Here is an 18,055-nt window from a genome sequence, read left to right as displayed (position 1 = left end):
TTGGCTGGACTTTTATTAAGGCTTTGTTTCTTACAAACCAAGACTAAAGCAAGAGATACTTCAGTTTTCGACAGCTCATTGTTATTGGCCAGCTGGCTCGGCTCAAGGAATGTCGAATATTACGGGAATAAAAATTTTCTCAGAAGGTAATCTAAGAACAAGGCTTTCAATAAATACGAACAGGCCTTGGATTTATTTAAAGTGAATCAACTCGTATGTCTCAATGCGCCAAGTTTGTATGAAAAACTTCATCGTTAGGTGTAATAATTATTTGTTAAGGGTATACGACCTAAAACCACGATATGAATATTGCCGATGTCTGGTGAATGGCTCCTGCAATTTTGACAACCCAACTTTCCTGAACATGATCTAAATCTAAGTACACAGACCTCTAGATTGTTGCATTCATCAAAAAAGTGTCGCAGTGGTCAGATATTTACAACCCTAATCACCATGAGGGTTAAATATGCTGCAATATAGAATCTATAATATTGTAAAATTACGCGAAAGTCAAGGTCCACCTAATTTAATTCATTTATAGCCTTACCATTTCTAAGATGTGAATGACATAGACAAAATATTACCTACTTATGCCACGAAAATGAAAGTTTATGCCTTTATGAAATAGTGTGACGTGAATATTTACCCACGTACAAAGCTTAACCTACGTACTGCATGCAAATTCATGAGACCCAGTGTGTTGCAGGAGCATTGCAACGCGAGGTAGCAATGTTTGGAAAATATGGGTTTGGGCATACTAACACAAATAGTGGGTAGTGACAATTAATTCACGTTTTATTTTACAAAATGCTAATACTTTTTTTCCACCATGAAAGTAGCCCTCACCCGGTCAGGATTCGACAGAAGCTGGTTCCTCGGTGATCGCCCGGTGTCCCGGTTGTGGTGGAAGGCATGCTCCAGTGGCGGCGTCGATGGCACCGGCAGCACCACCTAAACCTGCAGGGCCTGTGCCACCAACCGGCCGGTGCCAGTAAGGATGCGGATGATGGTGATGAGCCGCAGCCGCCACAGCTGCCGCATGCGCTGCTGCAGAGGCGTCTAAAGCTGCCGCCGCTTCATCTTCGCTGCCAGTTCCGCATGGTGCCGATAACCGCGGTGGAGCGAAGGCGCCCCGGTGGTAGAGGAAACCTTCCCTGAGATCCGCCGAACTCTGCGCCGCTGCCGCGGCTGCTGCTGCAGCAGCCGCAGCAGCGTATGGTTCCTTGCCGTCGGCGAGTTCAAGCGTAAGGCTCAGCTCCAGGTAGCGAGGATAGTAGGCGGGTGGTTCAAGAGGCGTCGGATACGGTGCCACGCTTCGAGTGGCCTTTGCCACCTCAGGGTCATCGAGAGACATGTACGTTGGCCGCAGGTAACCGGGTCCACCACCTGAGATCAGCTGGGACACGTCTTCCGTGTTCGTTGGAGTCAGAGACTGTTCCACATCGGCCAGCCTATCATCGGGTAGCTTTGTGGGGGCACGAAAGGCCGCTGGAACTGGAGCAGTTGCGGCCAGTACCTGCCCGGGCCCACCGTAGTATCCGGAAGGAAGCAGGGGAGCGAGTTCCGTAAAGGCACCATAGCTTGGTCTCGGGGCCTTGGGAAGAGTCGGACTGGTAATCGTGCCATTGGAGTTCCCGCTAAGGCTCCCGCCACTGCTTACGCTGATGCTCGGACCGGGAGACGCCGGTCTCTTGAGCCCACCGGAAGATGAAGCAGGTGTCCACTTCCGGTGGTCAGGTGAAGGGATTGGACTGCTTGTGCTGGCACATGCTGAAGCTGCGGTTGCTGCGGCGCTAGTAGCGACGCTGCTGTAAGGAAGACCACTGTGTGGAGACGGGCCGCCGTACTGGAGCACACCAGGGTGGTGTTGTGGATGATGAGGGACTGGTGCTCCATTGAGGTGATGGGGCAAGGGGTAAGGCGAGTGCGGTAGCGGTGCTTGCGGCACTTCTCGTGGTGGTGGAGGCGGGGGAGGTGGTGGATAGGGCATCACAGGAGTTGGGTAGTAAGCTGGCAGGCGCGTTGCTTCGTACGCGAGGCCGTAGTGCATCTTCGAGTGGAGAGAGTAGTATTGGTAGAGCCAAGAGTTGGCCCGCATCACGGCTGCTTCTCGTTCACTGGAAAAAGGAGCAGGATTCTTAGTTTATGCATGGCAGTTGCTAGCATTGAAACATTCGCTTACACAATAATATCACTTGTGTTATCCTATTGCGTGATGTTACGCTGCAAGCGTTATAATTTTTCAGAGCTCAGTGATCCCACTTGTCGCCACGGATATTTAGAAAATACACTGACAATCCTCATCCCTGGAAGTTTATTAGTAAGAGCTGTTTGTGGTTAGCAAACAACATTTGTGGACATTTCAAGAGTTGGGATTGCCTGGAATATTTTCTTACGAACCATCATAACGTAAAAGATTTGTGTGACATTGGGCCCACATTTTTGTTACTACGAAGCACAGTTGGGATACACGACATTTTACCTAGTGCCATCTTTGAACTAGCAGCTGTGATTGTAGATGGCGAAATCAATTATTTCAGTGGTGTTTCTTCGGAAAGCTTAGGAAGAACAGACAAGCTGGAAGTGAAAAGCCATTTTATAATCAAAAGGTATAATATCAGGCTGAATATATATACTTAACCAAGTACACATTATTAACACTAATCAGTGAGATTAAAGCGCCCTGCCAAAGTGGACCATCTTTTATCGTTAGCAAGTTTACAGCACGAAGACTTGTATAACTTCGCTATATTCTAAAAGAGCGAAAAGGAGTATTACCGTATATGTTTGACATATCTCACCTGAGAACTTGGTTAGTGCATACGATAACGGGCTGCTGAGAGCTGTCAGAGCCATCCTTCACCTGGAGCACTGCGTGCACCCACAGCCAGCCCGAACGACTTGTCTGCAACCGCACCAACAAGATGCACGATCGCTCCTGCTCCGATTGCGTAACTGCAAATGTCGTCGTGGAGATCTTTATGCAACTGAATAGAGGCATTTCACTCAAATTCATGCGCAGCTTCGGCATTAGCATGAATGAAAGGATCAATATGCCCAAGTACCCAAACATGACCAGCAGTTACACGGACAGCATTGTACAATGGTATGGTTGTCTCCACCAGAGAACTTCTGTAATTGAGAACCTTTAGGCTCTTCAAAGCAATGGTAATTTCACGCGGGTAGCTATTAATGAATATTCAGAACCTTGCCTACGCAATCGAATGAAGGATATGAGCAGATGCGTACTGAATATCTTCGTATTTTTTGTGTCACCTTACTTATCCGCACCTCATGTCCTATTTTCGACGTTTGGCATGTTAGTCCGCCGCTCCCTCAAGAAGACAACGCGTGCGTCTACGAGCAATGAATAAGCACAAGAATGAACACAAATAGGCATCATCTCAGCCACAAGAACATCGAAACTACGATAGATCTGCGTTAGGTAGCTGACCTAGCCACACACAGGTGCCTTTGACCCGGGTAGACGCAAATGATGGGGTGAGGCTGTGACTACTTATGCGAGCATAAGACGCCTCCCATAAGGACCCCTTGTTTCGGAACATTATAAAACACAACACGTGCGGCCACCTTACGTTCCTCCGCCCATCTTTTTTTGTTGTTGTCGTTGTTCAAGGTGTGCTTCTCGCGTACGCGTTCGTACGCCAACTTCCAAGCGGCGTTGTGTAGACTAAGTTCCTGCCTCTAAGGCGGTAACCTCTTTCTTCTTCGGTCTCTTTTCGCATCGAACGGGATTCGTGATACGACCGCGCATCTAGCGGGCTAGCTAGCTCTCTGAGACGAAGAGAGCGAGAAACTAAAGCTAAAACAAAAGAAGAAAAAGGACTGGGAAGCCTGTAAAGGTAAAAAGAGAGAGGGGGAAACTGGTTGCTCGTGCATATTGCCGTTTGTCTGCGTGCTAGTCGCAGCTACAGCTTAGCGTCGCTCTCTGTGTAGCAGTGAGGCGGATGGCTGGCATTCGGCTACGGCTGCCCTGTGGCTCGGCCTAAAGACTGTGCGGCTCGCGGGGATCTATGTATACAGCGTAAAGGGCGAGGAAGAAGCATTCGCCAGTTCAGAACTAGAAACGGCAGAGAGCAAAAGGCGAGAGAGAAAGAGAAGCTCGGAAAAGACCGAGAAGAGGGAGAAGGATAAGATTGGGATCGTGCGTATAATTTCTCGCTTATATCGCGTCACGCCCATGGCTTCTTCGTCTTCTCTGAGCCAAACGCGAACCCCCTTCTTCGCCGCATGCTCGCTAGTACTTTTTTTTACCTTTGTGGCTTCTTCAAGTCAGCATCTTCCTACAGCTTTCCTGCTGGGAGGTTGCTTTGGTGGCCATTTTGTTTGATCTCCTTTCTTTCTCTAGTTTTCCTCGCCTAAATTTGCACGCAAGGTGTTCTTGCGCGTGCAAGGAGTCCTGGTGGACGAGCCCCTCGTTCTTGTTCGGAGTCGACCAGTGTGGCCAATAGGAAAGGAGCCCAGTCGGCGACTATGGTCACTTAATAAGGACTCCCTCCCTCACCAATTTCAGGAGGAAGGCGGGCGGATCTCCGGGGCGGATCTTGCGAGAGACGCGGTACCTCACACTGTCTTTTCATGTTATCCTATTTGCGTATGTCTCTGCTGCTGCCAGAGCTTCGATTCGTCTCGGAACTGGTTGAGTCTGAGTGTTTAATTAAACCCTCTCTTCTCAATCTTCACGCAACGCTTCGTTTTCTCGTTGTTGGTCTCTGAGTGACTCTGAGTGCTGCATCTATGTGCTTTAATATTCATATTCAAATATAATGCGAACAATGTCCTTGTCTTTGCCCTTTAGAAAAGCACATGAGATAAATTACATCTTCAGTTCAACTGCCCACATGAGTCAATGAAAAGCTGCTATTTGCTTACACGAAAGTGTATCAGTCTGATAACAGCCACGTACGACAATGCAGATGTAAGTGTAATTTTAAACCGAAGAGGCTTGTAGACATACACAGCAACAACAGCAGCAAGATGAGAGAACAGCTACACCTCGATTTGTTCTCGAGTGCATCCTTAAATAGAAAAATATTATGCAAGTCATAACTTGGAGTGGAGACATTTTTTCTGCAGTTTCATTCATACTATTTGACGGCATCGTTGAACACATTGAGAAGAACTGACTACCATGTGTTTTCTAACATGAAGCTACGAAGAAGCCGATACTGATTTTCTTGTACTTCTGTGCTCTATAGATAAGTGGCAGTATTTTTTTATGGTAACTCTTCTGCCAACTTGCGGAATCGCGCAGAGCTGATTTGCGATGACACGCCACGCAGAATGTACTTTTATTTTTTTTTATTAACATTGACATCCGTCCAACTATACACGACTATGTTGCATTTGGATCAGGTTTCACGTCACGTGCAATACTCACTTAGACGGTGCTTTGACTGTGCTTCCCTTAGGTGCTCCCAGTGGACAAGTTCGTACCAGGAGATGCTCTGAAGGCTGGACTTTTGGTAACCGAGATGGAACTCACCGCTGCAGGAAGAACGTGAACACACACTTGAATGTGTGTTTTCTGATACACACTGATTCACATTTTATGCGTGAACATGCTACAGAGCCTGCCAAGCTGAAAAGTGATCTTAAAGTTATCTGAACATTTTCGGCTGGGAGAGCTACGTGCAATTTTTTTCAAAAGCATTGATACCTTTGTGACGATTTCCACTGTCAGGACTAACAGACTACGTCCTCAAAAACCTAAGTATATGAATGAGTATCGGACGTCCCAATGCAGGTGAATGAATATGACGCAGAAAATGGCCTCTATTGTAATTGCTTGCGCAGGATTTTCCCAGGAGGACTCAAGTCCGCATCCAGCTACATTTTCTTGTACCTCAATGGCTTTGTGGTACGGCATTATGTGTAGCGTTGACATTTCCGTCAATACGAAGCAAAAATATTTCACTGTGTACGATATTGAATGCTGACGCATCTGCCCGTTGGCAGGATCCAAGGACACCTAACAGCTGGCTGTGAGAGGTTGTAGGAATTATCTCCCAACGTAGTCTTGAAGGCGAGCTCCTTCGGCCACCCGAGAGCTCATCGAGTAAGGCCGGGCTTCGGCGTGAATGGAGGTGTAAATTTCACGCCTGCGCGGCGCTGCACGCGCCATACAAGGCCTGCCTGCCACTCACAGACCTCCGACCGGCAGCCGATTCATTCATGCATTGCCGGAAATCGCTGCCGGCGTATCGGAGCTACGGCTGCCGATATACGCGGAACGTACGCTATAGTGTATACGTAAGCACGCACGTTTCGGCTTGATCAAGCATATACACGCGCGCGCGCGCACGACGCCTGCCCACGCGCCCAAGAGTGGCAAGGCCAGAACCTAATGCGCACGCAGTAAGCACGCTTTGCCATCACCTGAGCGATGATCGTGTCGGCGCTTCACGCACGGGAGCAGGGACGTGCACGGCAGCGCTGTATAATATCGACAGCGGCGAGAAACATTGCAACATCCGCTTTCAGTGGCCGCAGAAGAATCTAGCGGTCCTCATCGCACAGGAAAGTCGCCACGTGGCTTTGCTTATGAGGTCATTAAGGTTATACACTGTGAGGAGCGTGCGCCAACACTGCTGTAACTTGCGGCCGTGACTTACACTATCTCCGGCCAGTGTTCGCGATATGTACGAAATCGCTGCGCACGAGCACACAAATTAGCCAGAATGGCTGGACTTCTTGAAGGGTGAGAGCAGATCCAACTGACGTCGTCGCGGCCGCCATGGTATCGAACCAGACTCGTTGAGCTGCAGGTGAGAAAGCCTTGCGCTATAGTAACTAAATCCTTGGTGTAGTACCTTACATAATTCTCAATCTGTACAATATTCTTGCTGCGCTCTGAAGACAAGCGTTCTATAATTGGCTTTTCTTCAAACCAACAGGCATGCCTGGACAGCTGTACAGAAACATGTTCATCTTGATGAAATTAAGGAAGTGCAGTTCAGGTTCAAGGTCTGTTCCAGTCGCGAGCAAACACAATGAAAGTAGCGACAATAATTCGTGTGGAGCGGGCAGTTTTAGACGTACAAAACTATTTTAAAAGGGTGACTTAGCGGCTGCACGTACAACGCTGTCTACATTGTACGCGTGCTCACCCTTCTGCTTTGCATCGGAAGAGCCAGCATTTGAACCATAATCAAATCCAATAACAGCAGGATTCTCCAACACCGTGGTAGTGCCACATCTCAAGTGTCCTTGCTGCTTCAACTATCGTGTCTTGAAGCAAAATGCATACAATAAAGCTTCCTGTCAAAAGTAAACACCACGTAATCTTTGTATTTCCAATTCTAAATCGAGGTCTTCGGTTCAAGCCTGCAATGAGCTTCTCCACCAAAGCGTCCCCACGAGTTTTCTTTACGTCGCTGTAGTTCAAACAGCAAGACACCTATTCGCATCCGCGTATTTACACTTTGACAGCAAGTTCTTCGGTAAGTGACAAATTAATAATGAAGACGCGCTTCTTCAACGCGTATGTGTGGAAATTGGGAAGCGTGCTGTTACATCGTCACAAATGTGGTATTGCTCTTTGAAATTCTTCCTTCCCACGATCGCGCTACATAGACTGTGTTATTAGACGTACTTTTTGATGTACTTATTTACTAGTGAGCTTACAACGTGTACCTGAGGCGGTTCTGATGGCAACGCAACTCAATACTTACAACCCAACGTCTACTGCAAGAACGTTCTACATACTAATAGACTTGATAAATTTATTATCATTTTAGCAACAGAACAATCGTCTTTGCTTGAAGCTACATAGCCAAAACATTGTTTCAAAGTTAAATAGAAGTGGCTGTGAATTTCCACAATCCTTTCCAGCAAGCACAATCACTGGACGAGCACCAAGTTTTTTCACACATATTTATTATTATTATTATTATTTAATCTTCGCGTGGTAGTTCTCACGTCGGTTGTAAGCCTAGCGAAGCACACCTCATCGAATATTCATAGCTTCTCTTGGAGGCGGCCTCCTCTTAAAGTAATTAAGTTAGAGCGGTCACATTGGCGCTTGCCCAACTGGGGGCACTGCCTAGGGACGAATTACAAACACTACAAATAGATCTTACGCTATGAAGAGACGCAGAATCTTCTAAGAATAATGCATAGTAACATAATAGAAAGAAAGAATGAAAGAAAGAAAGAAGAAAAAGCAAGAAAGAGAAAATAAAGAGAAAGAGAGAGAGAGAAGATATCTTGGACACTTAAGCATCCGGGTGTGACTCAGGTTGCCTCGCCGTCGGCCTTTTCGCCATTCGTTACGCATGTGCGAAGCGCACGGCAGCATTCTTGCGCCTACAAAAGGAGCCAGAACACCTTCGTATAACCTTCACGATCGCCTAATTACCGTAAAGGATGTTTACATCATTGGGACGGATTCAAACTTGCGCGGGTGCGAACTTTGTTGCTGATAGTATCTCACGCGCTGCTAGAATTCAGATGTTACGGATAGGCTAATGGATGCGCTGAAAAAGAAGCGTGTAGAGGGACCACGACACTTAGAAATGTAAGCAAGAAGAACGTGTGTGATGGGTGGTTGTTTTTTTTTTCAAAAATAAATGAATATAACCATCTTGTGTCCACAGTGTCATATTCATTACATTACAACACCTTCGTTTCAGTTGGATATCCTCTACACTTTGGAGGTGCCGTATGATACAGCTACAAAGCTTCGCTAAACATAAACACACGAATATTTGGGACACGGGAATATACGATGCGATACGGCTATGACAAAGTCAAAACACACCATAACATTGCTCGATCAAACAGATGATCTCCTTGATTGATTCCGAACTTTTGGCACGAGCGGAATCGCTTTTTATTCAAATGCTGTGAACCTACTATACGGTATTAAAGGTGGATCAACTTCAGCTGGTAGATTCCTGCGCATTACAAACATCCCTTGTGGTCTCGCTTACACTGGTGAATCAAATTACCTTATAAACTATATATTCGTGCGTGTTTTCTATCTGGCCCGTCTGTACGTGACTCCACATGGTTGAAGGAATAAATAACAGCAGTCGGCGCTGCTTCTGCATGGGTTTTCGAGATTCAATAACGACGCCGTTCTTAACTATATCGTATACGTGCTACATAGAAGCTAACGTCAACACGAGCTTACGTGAGTGTTATGGCCCTGTTTTCCTAATGAAACTGAACTGGATCAAATTAATTCTATTACCCGTTAGTGATTGTTACTTTGGAGCTAATCATAAAACATCACATTAAACGTGTTACAGGCACCTTCGTACACAACTCTACAGGGGTTTATCGTATCGGTTATGCAGCTTCATGCCGGTTATAAACTTGGCCACACAAGCACGATCACGTTCTATTGCTCACAATATGCACGTGAGCGCGGCGAAGCGCTGCCGATGGTGGGAATCGGTGCATCGGGTAGTTACCGGGCAACAAGCGCCCACCGCTCTAATACCCTATGCGAGCTCATTAGCGCGGAATACGGTGTGCTCGCGGTCGTGCTCTAAACCCGTACACGAGACAAACAAAAAAACATGGAATATTGTGCTCATTTTCACGTATGCGCAAGGGCTCTCTGTTCCAGGTGGCTCGCTCCACGCGCGCGCCCTTAATGGAAGTCACGTCCGACCTATTCGAAAGACTGACCACGCATACCCATCTAAGATTCTATACAGAGCCTCAACTCTGCGACCACTCACACCGTTACGCCAGCCCTAAATTCGTATGCTGTTGCCGTGTTTCTTGCTGCCAAAGCAGGCTCTATCCGTACTCTCGCATCGCTTCAGGGTGGGTCACTATGGTCAAGCGCTCCGTTTGCTGACCGACCAAGCTGTATAGTCTTATTACGACTCGCATACATCCATTTCCTTCGCTTTGGTCCCGGGTTTGCAACCCTTCTTTCCCACCTCTTGAGGACCTTGTTTATGGCGCGATGCCCAACGCATCCCTCGCGGGTTGTTACATGGTTTTTATAAAAGGAGTTCCCAACAGCCGTCTATAGATGCGCTGGGCTCATTAGGAGGAAGGAGAGCGGGTAGCTTGAAGTCCCCGGCTTTCGAAAACGCCTGGACAACGACGAGATGCGAAACTTCCTCCTTCGTGCTCGCCTCAGAAGCCGGCCAATTCATCCGTGACCGGTGCTTGTCCATTTGTCAATGTCCGCCGACGGAGTGGTTATGTGTACGCAAAGCCTCCATCAACATGCCACGGCACCGCGCTCCTCAAAGCATCCCCGCCTTCTATCAATTCATATTTTCCTGGTTGGAACTGCTCTCTGGCTCGGCCTGCACGCCGCGTCCACTAAGTGGCCGAAGCGAAATGAGCATCGCTGTCTACGTGCCGTTTGCTGGCTGCGCTTGAAATAAAAACCTTCGAGAGTGACTCCTAGTGGGCCAGTTAGGCAAAGCATATCGCCTTTCCATGCCGCGAGTCATAGATCTGCGTCCGTTTGTGCTCGTGGCAGTAATGACAGATCGTCGATGAAGACACGTTTAGAGGTCACCAGCTGTCGCAAGGCACCTCTCGACGTGTGCTCTAATTTCGGCCCATCCATGTCCTCAGCTCCGAATGTCCTCTGTTTGACAGTAGCGGTGTCTCATTTGAACGACCATTTCGTATAGGAAACTGTGCAGACTACGCCCGTTATGTGCTACCGGTTCATCCGAGTTACCGTGATGTCCAGCATTTTCCTTTATGAGCTAACGGGAAGTGCCTCATATCTACGCAACGTGACGTGTTAATGTATTGAATACGTTCTTTCGTCGGAAGCGATGCGCTAAGAAAATTATTCTGGGACATGTCGCGAGATAACTTCCTTAGCCTCCCAGTTTGGGAGGCTAAGTATGGATGGCAGGTCTACGACCAGAACAGTGGCCTAGTTTACATGGTTATTTGGGGATGAAAACTCAACCACTCCCTGAAATTACTACATTCTGTGTGTGTATGCAAAAAATTTAAACACACAAAAAACACATCTAAAAAAATTCTTACCACCCCCATCTTGCATCCTGATAAACCTTCTGTTCCAAGAAGTCTCGAAGAACACGTTTTCACGATGCGAGCGTTTCTTTTTTGCGGAGGCAAAGAAAACCTGCTATTTTTCATGTTTCACGTTTCAAAACTTGATGACACTTGCTCGTCTGAATAGCCAATCTAAACAAAAGCAAGCATTCAAACAGCGCATAGGAAAGCAAACAAAAAAGAATACACGACCTCGCTGTTTCCTTGTACATATCTTAGCGCTTTTTTTTTAAATTCCTATAATATACTCTTTGGCCCATGCAACAACTTGAGTTCAGCACGAAATGGAAGCGTCAAATTGAAAATTGCATACCGAAAAACAATTCCAAGGTTCGGCATATATGCCAACCATGGGCCATCCCCTTTCGGTTATGCCAGCAATACCAACAGATTTCGTGACAATTGTCGGTGAATTCATCACCCCTTAGATGAAAAAGTTTATTTGACTGACCACCGGCCCTCTCAGAATATTGCAAGGCGTAGTTTAGGGGCTGAGTTGCCACTTTCACGGATTTTTTTACACCTGTATTACGCTGTTGCTAGGACGAAGACGCAGCCGTTTTGTGTGGAATAGGAGATTCTGCATTCCTAATTTTTATGTCCATAAAAAGTTAGTGGTTAGCTTCCCGTGATATTTTTAAGCCACAATGACGAACTTCAATTCAATTACGCGTGTACAGCGTCTTCATGCATCGCTCAAACATCGTGTCATTTTGCAAAGATGTTTCATGGACCTATGAACGCAGTCACTTATGAACGGTGTGATAATGTCACTATACACCCAAAACCTCTCTCAATTTTCTAGCGTTACTATCAAGTTGCGTTCAGCCTTGTTCATGCCGCATGTCTGAAGGAACTTCGACAAGCGGCTGCTGTTAACGATCGGAGATGCCCGCATATAAACGTCACTCGCTGTGAAGATCACGAAAGTTCCCAGGCCTCCTTTCACGACCAGAGAACGCAGCACCGTCTTCGAGAGCGCTGCAGTACACTCCGTAGTTGGCTTCAAGATCAATCGCATACGTCCGAAACAATGAAAAGGCGTGCGCGTAATTAAGAGGACATGTTGATCATCGAAACCGCTCGTGTCGGGAAAGAACGACGAGAGAGAATGTGAGAAAGAAGAACGAGATGGCGTAGCTAGTTCTGGTGGCGTTGCTCCCGGGTGCACGTCTTCTCGAACATCCGGGAGCGCGCATGTTACGTGGTTGGCGCACGTGCCACTAACATGGCGGCCTTGTTCCGTGATGCCTTCACGAGAGAGCACAGTGGTTGCTGGGAGCCAAGGCGGTCTTTCGCTGGATAGTTCACTATGCGTGGTTCAGAAGCATTGCCACTCTGTAAGGCTTCTGTTGGACCGACACCGACAGGCCATGGGGAAAGACTTAACTTTGTATTGGTGCGCTGGAAAGATATGTAGGCTTCTTAGCTGGCGTTGTTAATGACTGCATTGCTACCTTGCTTTTAAGAAACAAAAGCAAAAGAAAAGATAGCAGCCGATGAAGGTGCCAGGCACTAAGACTCAACGTCGCCAATTTTATTTACCACATGCTGAGATATGCTTCATACGACTACATTGACAATCATTGAAAGAAAAAGAACAAAACGCAATGTATGTGCTACTTTCTAGATAAAGATAACAATAATCAGTGTTAGCGAGAAATTTCTGCGAATAAGTAAATCCCGAAGCCATACAAGTGTCAAAGTTCTAAAGTGAAACTAATTTGCAAATACCGGAATGGATTAGTCATAATTGTCTTCGACTAGTTACAGGGTGCTGAAAAAAAACGCGAACGAAAAGCATATATAAAGTACAAGCGCGTGTGCCATGTGCGTGATTTTTGTCCGTACGTTCTTTTTCGCGCAGTTAAATGTCGTTATCGTGTGGTTTCTTCTACTTGTTGCTCCAAACAAGAACCCCGAGCGAAATGGCGGAAAAGTTTTAGCCCTACAGCCTGTCGCAGTACAACTGACTATGAACGACAAAGTCGTGTAAACAAAATCTCTCAGTTTTATTCACAAGTGTCGCGTAGAAGCAGACAATAAGCGGTACTTTTGCAACAGGTACAATCAGAAACATCCGTAAGAACGAACTGCTTAGTGCGCTGTATTTTTAGATATTCGTTCAAAGAACTACAACAAAATTAGCGTTTGTTGACAATTGGCAGAATACAATTGGCAGTTGACAATTGGCAGAATTAGCGTTTGTTGACAAATATGCAGAATACGAAGTCAATGACAGACTGGCGAGGAAACATTATATGTGAAACGTAGTCGAAGACACTGAGTGGTTAGCTGTGGCGAGAAAGTTTCCAAAAGTTGAAAGCTTGACTTTAATCAAAACGCTCAGCACAGGGTGGTATAAATATCATTCGCAGATAACTTTGTGCTGTAGCCGACGTATGCGGTTACTGATCACGTCAGCGATGGCAAACATATACGGGAGAGAGAGACTCTTTATTAGAAAAACATAGATATTTGCCGGCATCGATATATCGCTGGCATGATACTCTGAGGATGGGGATCGGAACTGAAAGATTTTAGAAGAAAGGAAAGAAAAACGTGAGAAAAAAGCAGTGGCCAAGTGAATCTGACAAAACTATTTACCGTTACAGTATCAGGTAAATCAAGGCTTTCCTATGTAATATAGACTACGACTAGAGCCTTTCGACAAGGCCGAATTCGGACAAACAATTGATTAATGGCAGTATGACTAGACGCTGTTTTCAAAATCCGAGCATAGGACCTGATGGGTGGCGCAACCTTAATTGTTCGCGACAGGTCATGTGCACTTCTAATTTAAACAACTGCCTTTCGTCGCAGTAAGCTGGACATTCGAGTAGCATGTACTGCACTGTCTGTTCGCTGCCACAATTATCACACCATCGACTCGGGGTAGGCCCTTATTGGTACACATAACTGTTCGTGAATGCCACGTGCATTCGGGTCTGTGTAAGTGACACTCAGCAGGACAACTGAACTGGCTGATAGTTTTCTCTCCACCTGACTTCAGTACTTGGTTTTATATGATCAAAGAAAGATTTGCACTGAAATATCTAGGACACTCACCCTCTCCATCAATTCATCAAAGACTTCTGGCACATCGATGGTGAAGGTTTAGGGCCCAAGCCCTGCTCAGTGTATCGCTACTGAAGTGGTCTGCTCCTACACTAGAGGCCCGTGAAGAACCCCGTTCTCACGTAAATCAGGCGCGAATGTTAATTCTTTATATTCGAACTTCATTCTCTCACCGTGATCCATAAAGCCTGCTCATCAGTGAGGCTGGAACGGGTCAACGGGCGTAAGTGGCACACCACATAAGACGTGCCAGCCAAGCGATGTCGAAATGAGCGCATCATCAGCTGGAAGAAACAGCCTTCTAATTGCGTGCACGCCGTCCCCTAATAACTGTTACTCCCGAGCGCCACAGAAAATGAGCTTCGCGAAGAATGCCTTCGAGAGCCTTAAGAGTGCATGTGTGTTGCGTATATACCGCACGTGTGGGGCCAACATACTCGCGATTTTGATTTACAGCGCGAAGCGTCCGAGCCAAATTCATGAGCACCAGGTTTTGTCTCTTTTCTTTTTTTTTGCCCGGTGCAGCGAGTGGCGTAGAGTTCTTTTCTTCAAGACCGATCTATAGTGCAACATGTCTGGTTTATCGATCAGCAACACCTCCCCTACGGACAAACCAGGCTAAAACACAACGAGAGCACTAGACGTGATCACGAGTTGACAAGGCAATGATCACGATGAGGCCGTATAAGTGAACGGTCAAAGAGCGTGAGACATATGCCCGCACATAGTAGCCATTCTTTTCAAAGAGCTTCGCTGCATGTACCTTTGGGTAAACGTTTCTTTTTTGATTATAGCCAATTGCAGGGCTACTTTTAGCTACTTCTATGCGCACGCCGAATAGACCTTTGCCAAAGAGGACGTGACAAGTGATATTCACAAAACACTTTTACAGCAATGACCAAATGATATATCAGATCGCTAGGATTTTTATATAGGTGGTGGATTGGCCGGCGCATTGACGAATGCGTCTTTTCTGGAAAATCAATCGCAACGAACTTCAAAGCAGGTCACATGGCCCCGAGTTCGCGCACATGTGTGTGACCCTGCTTCGCGATGTGCAATATGGTGTTCCTACAGTAGAACTGCGTACAAAACTTTTAGCACGCAATCGCATGCATTGCCACAGCGGAGTTCGTTCGCGATTTGCTAAGAGCTTCGCCAATGGCATCGCGCAGTAGGTATGACCAAAAACATGGAACGTTTAAACTTGGGGAAGTATAGGTACTTTAAACTTCTATTTCGTGCAATCACAATTTTATCACATTTAGGATACAGTTCTCGTGATATGGGGCATCTGCGACATTGTATGTACTATAAAAACTGTTGTGTACTTAGTAGAAAAAAGATGAGAAATATTAATATTCAGTTCTTTGTGTGTCCTTCATCTCCCCTTTCCTCTTCACCAAAGAAGCGACGAAACGAGGGCCGACCAGCAGAGTGCCTCAAGTTCTCTGCGATATTGAAGTCTACGGACCAGTTCGCACTTCGCGTCATACTATGCTTGTCTGACTCACATCGTATTCTGTTTACCACTTCAGAAACGCTTTTTAGAATTACTTCAACAAGGTTGAATAATGTACCTACATTTGGGAACTTTTTCACTGCACGATGTCAAAGGGACTGGACAGTTGGTATCCTTCATCGCTCGGAAAAGGGCGCCACTCGAACCAAACTTTTGCGCCCCACAAATCTTCTTCAATTTCGCGCTCACCTAAGCAGCGTCAACTCTGTACAGCCGCGTGCCGCCTAATTACGTCCCGTAACTCACGGCTCACGTTCTAGCGCCGCAGCGTCACGCTGCTAAACGCGAAGCGTACGAGGACCGTAAATCTTGGCGCCAATGAAGAGAGAGGATGTCTCTCGTCGACTAGCCTCTTCTCAAATGCAAATCACTTCCTCGTACACACAGACGCATACATACGCAGGCGGGGGCACAATAGCAGCCACCCACTTCCACACACCTAGATTTTTTGTCTGTGTGAGTGAAGTAGCGTGCCGCTGTGGTTGGCACTTTTAGAAGAAGACCTCCACAAACGTTGGAGTGTATACCGGGGTGACACAGTGTAACAGAGCGCAGCAGCTGGGCTGCCGCTACTCCCGATTTTTTATGGGGTTTCTAGGTGCGCTGCTCGGGGCTCCGTATGAGGCACGCGTGCATATTCGCTCCCCTTTTCGCAGCTTCTTTTCCGCTTTGAGTACACGGGTATTATTGTGGCCGCAGACCCGAGAATCACGAGTCGCGTTCCTTAGAAAGCGGGCAAAAAGGTCGTAAACTTCGTAAAACGGTTGAAACAATAAAAGCAAAGCGCGGTTGGAAGAAGCAGGTCCCGATATAGAAAAATAAGGGTCATGAAGATGTGGTGCCATACAGGAGGCTTCGATATGAAAAGGCCCGAAGAGCCACGCCTCAATGAAGGTAACATTAAAGAATTATAGAGCTCCAAACCAAAGAGGCAGTTTATTCTGAACCGCTCGTTAAACACCCTCCTTCAGTACGGATCTCGCTAACCGAGGCAGGTGGGATCGTGCGTCCCTCTCGTTGACTTCGAGACACGTCGTCGGACCGATATTGGCCAGCGAAAGACGGAATCAGATGGACGAAAGTTTTATGTTATTGTATCAACTTGATTCGTTTCGAGTTTTTCTCTAAGGAATACTGCAAAGGCAGTATCGCCTTGTCCAATAGCTTATAAGAAGCGGATATGAAAAAGGAGAACTAGATCAAGGACCGCAGCAGGTATTCCGCGACCCGGAACACTACAGAGATCAGTTACTGCAATGAAGATTGCCCGCATTAAAAGGAGCATGATTCAGACATTCTGACAGTTCGTGGAAGCAGATGCTTGAAAATGGAACTAGGGATGCGACAGGATGCCGCAAATATGTGTATGAAATGCGTACAGCGTCATGTAGTCAGCATGCCTACTTGTATGGCATACTCATACTTGCCATGTTTTTGTAGGTCCCGGGAACCAATCTACATATCCGCATCTCTAAGTGGTTACAAATGAAGCAGCTGCTCAAGTCATTTCTGCCATTTTCAAATCTCATATCGCTGACGATTCCCGTATGTAGCGTCTCTAAACTTTCTATAGAGCGTCTGCTGGAATGGCAAAAGTACCAACGGGACGTTGACATTCTTTCATGTTATGTTCCGATGGGGTGACTGCGTTTTCATAAAAAGCCATTCACTTTGTATTCATGAGCGCTATATGTTATGAGCTAAAGAGTGGCTGCACTACGTAGACTATTAGCCATGCTTCATCACCTCCTCTTCATTAACATTTTATATTAATCGTTTCCCGAGCACCTTGCTTGCTTGCTTGCTTGTTCCTTTCTTTTGTGGCTCTTACCCACTAAGGAGGATTGGCCAAGAAGCCGGTGGTTAATGCAAGTAAATACCTATAGATTTTCTAGATTAGGGGAATATGATTACTGTGTTTTGACTGTGAAATTAATTTGGCGCAATGTCAGAAAAAAAAGAAAAAAAAGGGGGGGGGGATGGGAGAAACAATAGAATTTGTTGAATATCTGTGCTGGAATCGTTATGTGAATTTCTCCTGAAAGTTGAATCATTGCAGTGTATCAGTTAAATAATAAGTAGTAGCACCTTGCACTCTGAGACCACAGCAAATCTTCACAGGCTTCGTTTTTGTTTTTTCGCTCGCAAAACATCCGCTATGCTCCCGTAAATGAGATCACCTCACTTCTTACTTCCGCAGGCTGCTCCTGTTTTCAGTGGAATTCCTAGCTTTATTTTTTTTTTTTATCACGCTGACGCCGGCATTCATTCAAAGCGGAAGCGCGGCCGTGTCCAAAAGTACCGGGCTTCTGCTGTAGTCCGGAAGCGAGAAGACGCATATGATTCGTTGCAGTTGTAATTGCGTTACTCGGTTACTCGGACGCTGTTCTTTTTATTTATAGTTCTTTTGAAGTCATTCAT

General features: G+C 46.4%; 1 protein-coding gene across 1 annotated transcript in view; it reads right to left on the bottom strand.

Moving 5' to 3' along the window:
• dysf (neuronal PAS domain protein dysfusion) overlaps positions 1-18,055 on the bottom strand; it is a 160,513-nt gene that overhangs the window by 4,977 nt on the left and 137,481 nt on the right. Inside the window, exons 7-9 of the mRNA XM_075866296.1 lie at positions 5,402-5,508; positions 2,802-2,955; positions 847-2,117 (exon numbers count right to left, since the gene is read on the bottom strand). Coding sequence (XP_075722411.1) covers positions 851-2,117; positions 2,802-2,955; positions 5,402-5,508 — 1,528 coding nt within the window. The 3' untranslated portion in view covers positions 847-850. The remainder of the gene's footprint in view (positions 1-846; positions 2,118-2,801; positions 2,956-5,401; positions 5,509-18,055) is intronic.

Source organism: Rhipicephalus microplus, chromosome 6, assembly GCF_043290135.1.
Source record: "Rhipicephalus microplus isolate Deutch F79 chromosome 6, USDA_Rmic, whole genome shotgun sequence".
In the NCBI taxonomy this organism is placed as follows: domain Eukaryota; kingdom Metazoa; phylum Arthropoda; class Arachnida; order Ixodida; family Ixodidae; genus Rhipicephalus; species Rhipicephalus microplus.
The sequence above is the reverse complement of the archived record's forward strand: the minus strand, read 5'-3'. Positions and strand labels throughout refer to the sequence as shown.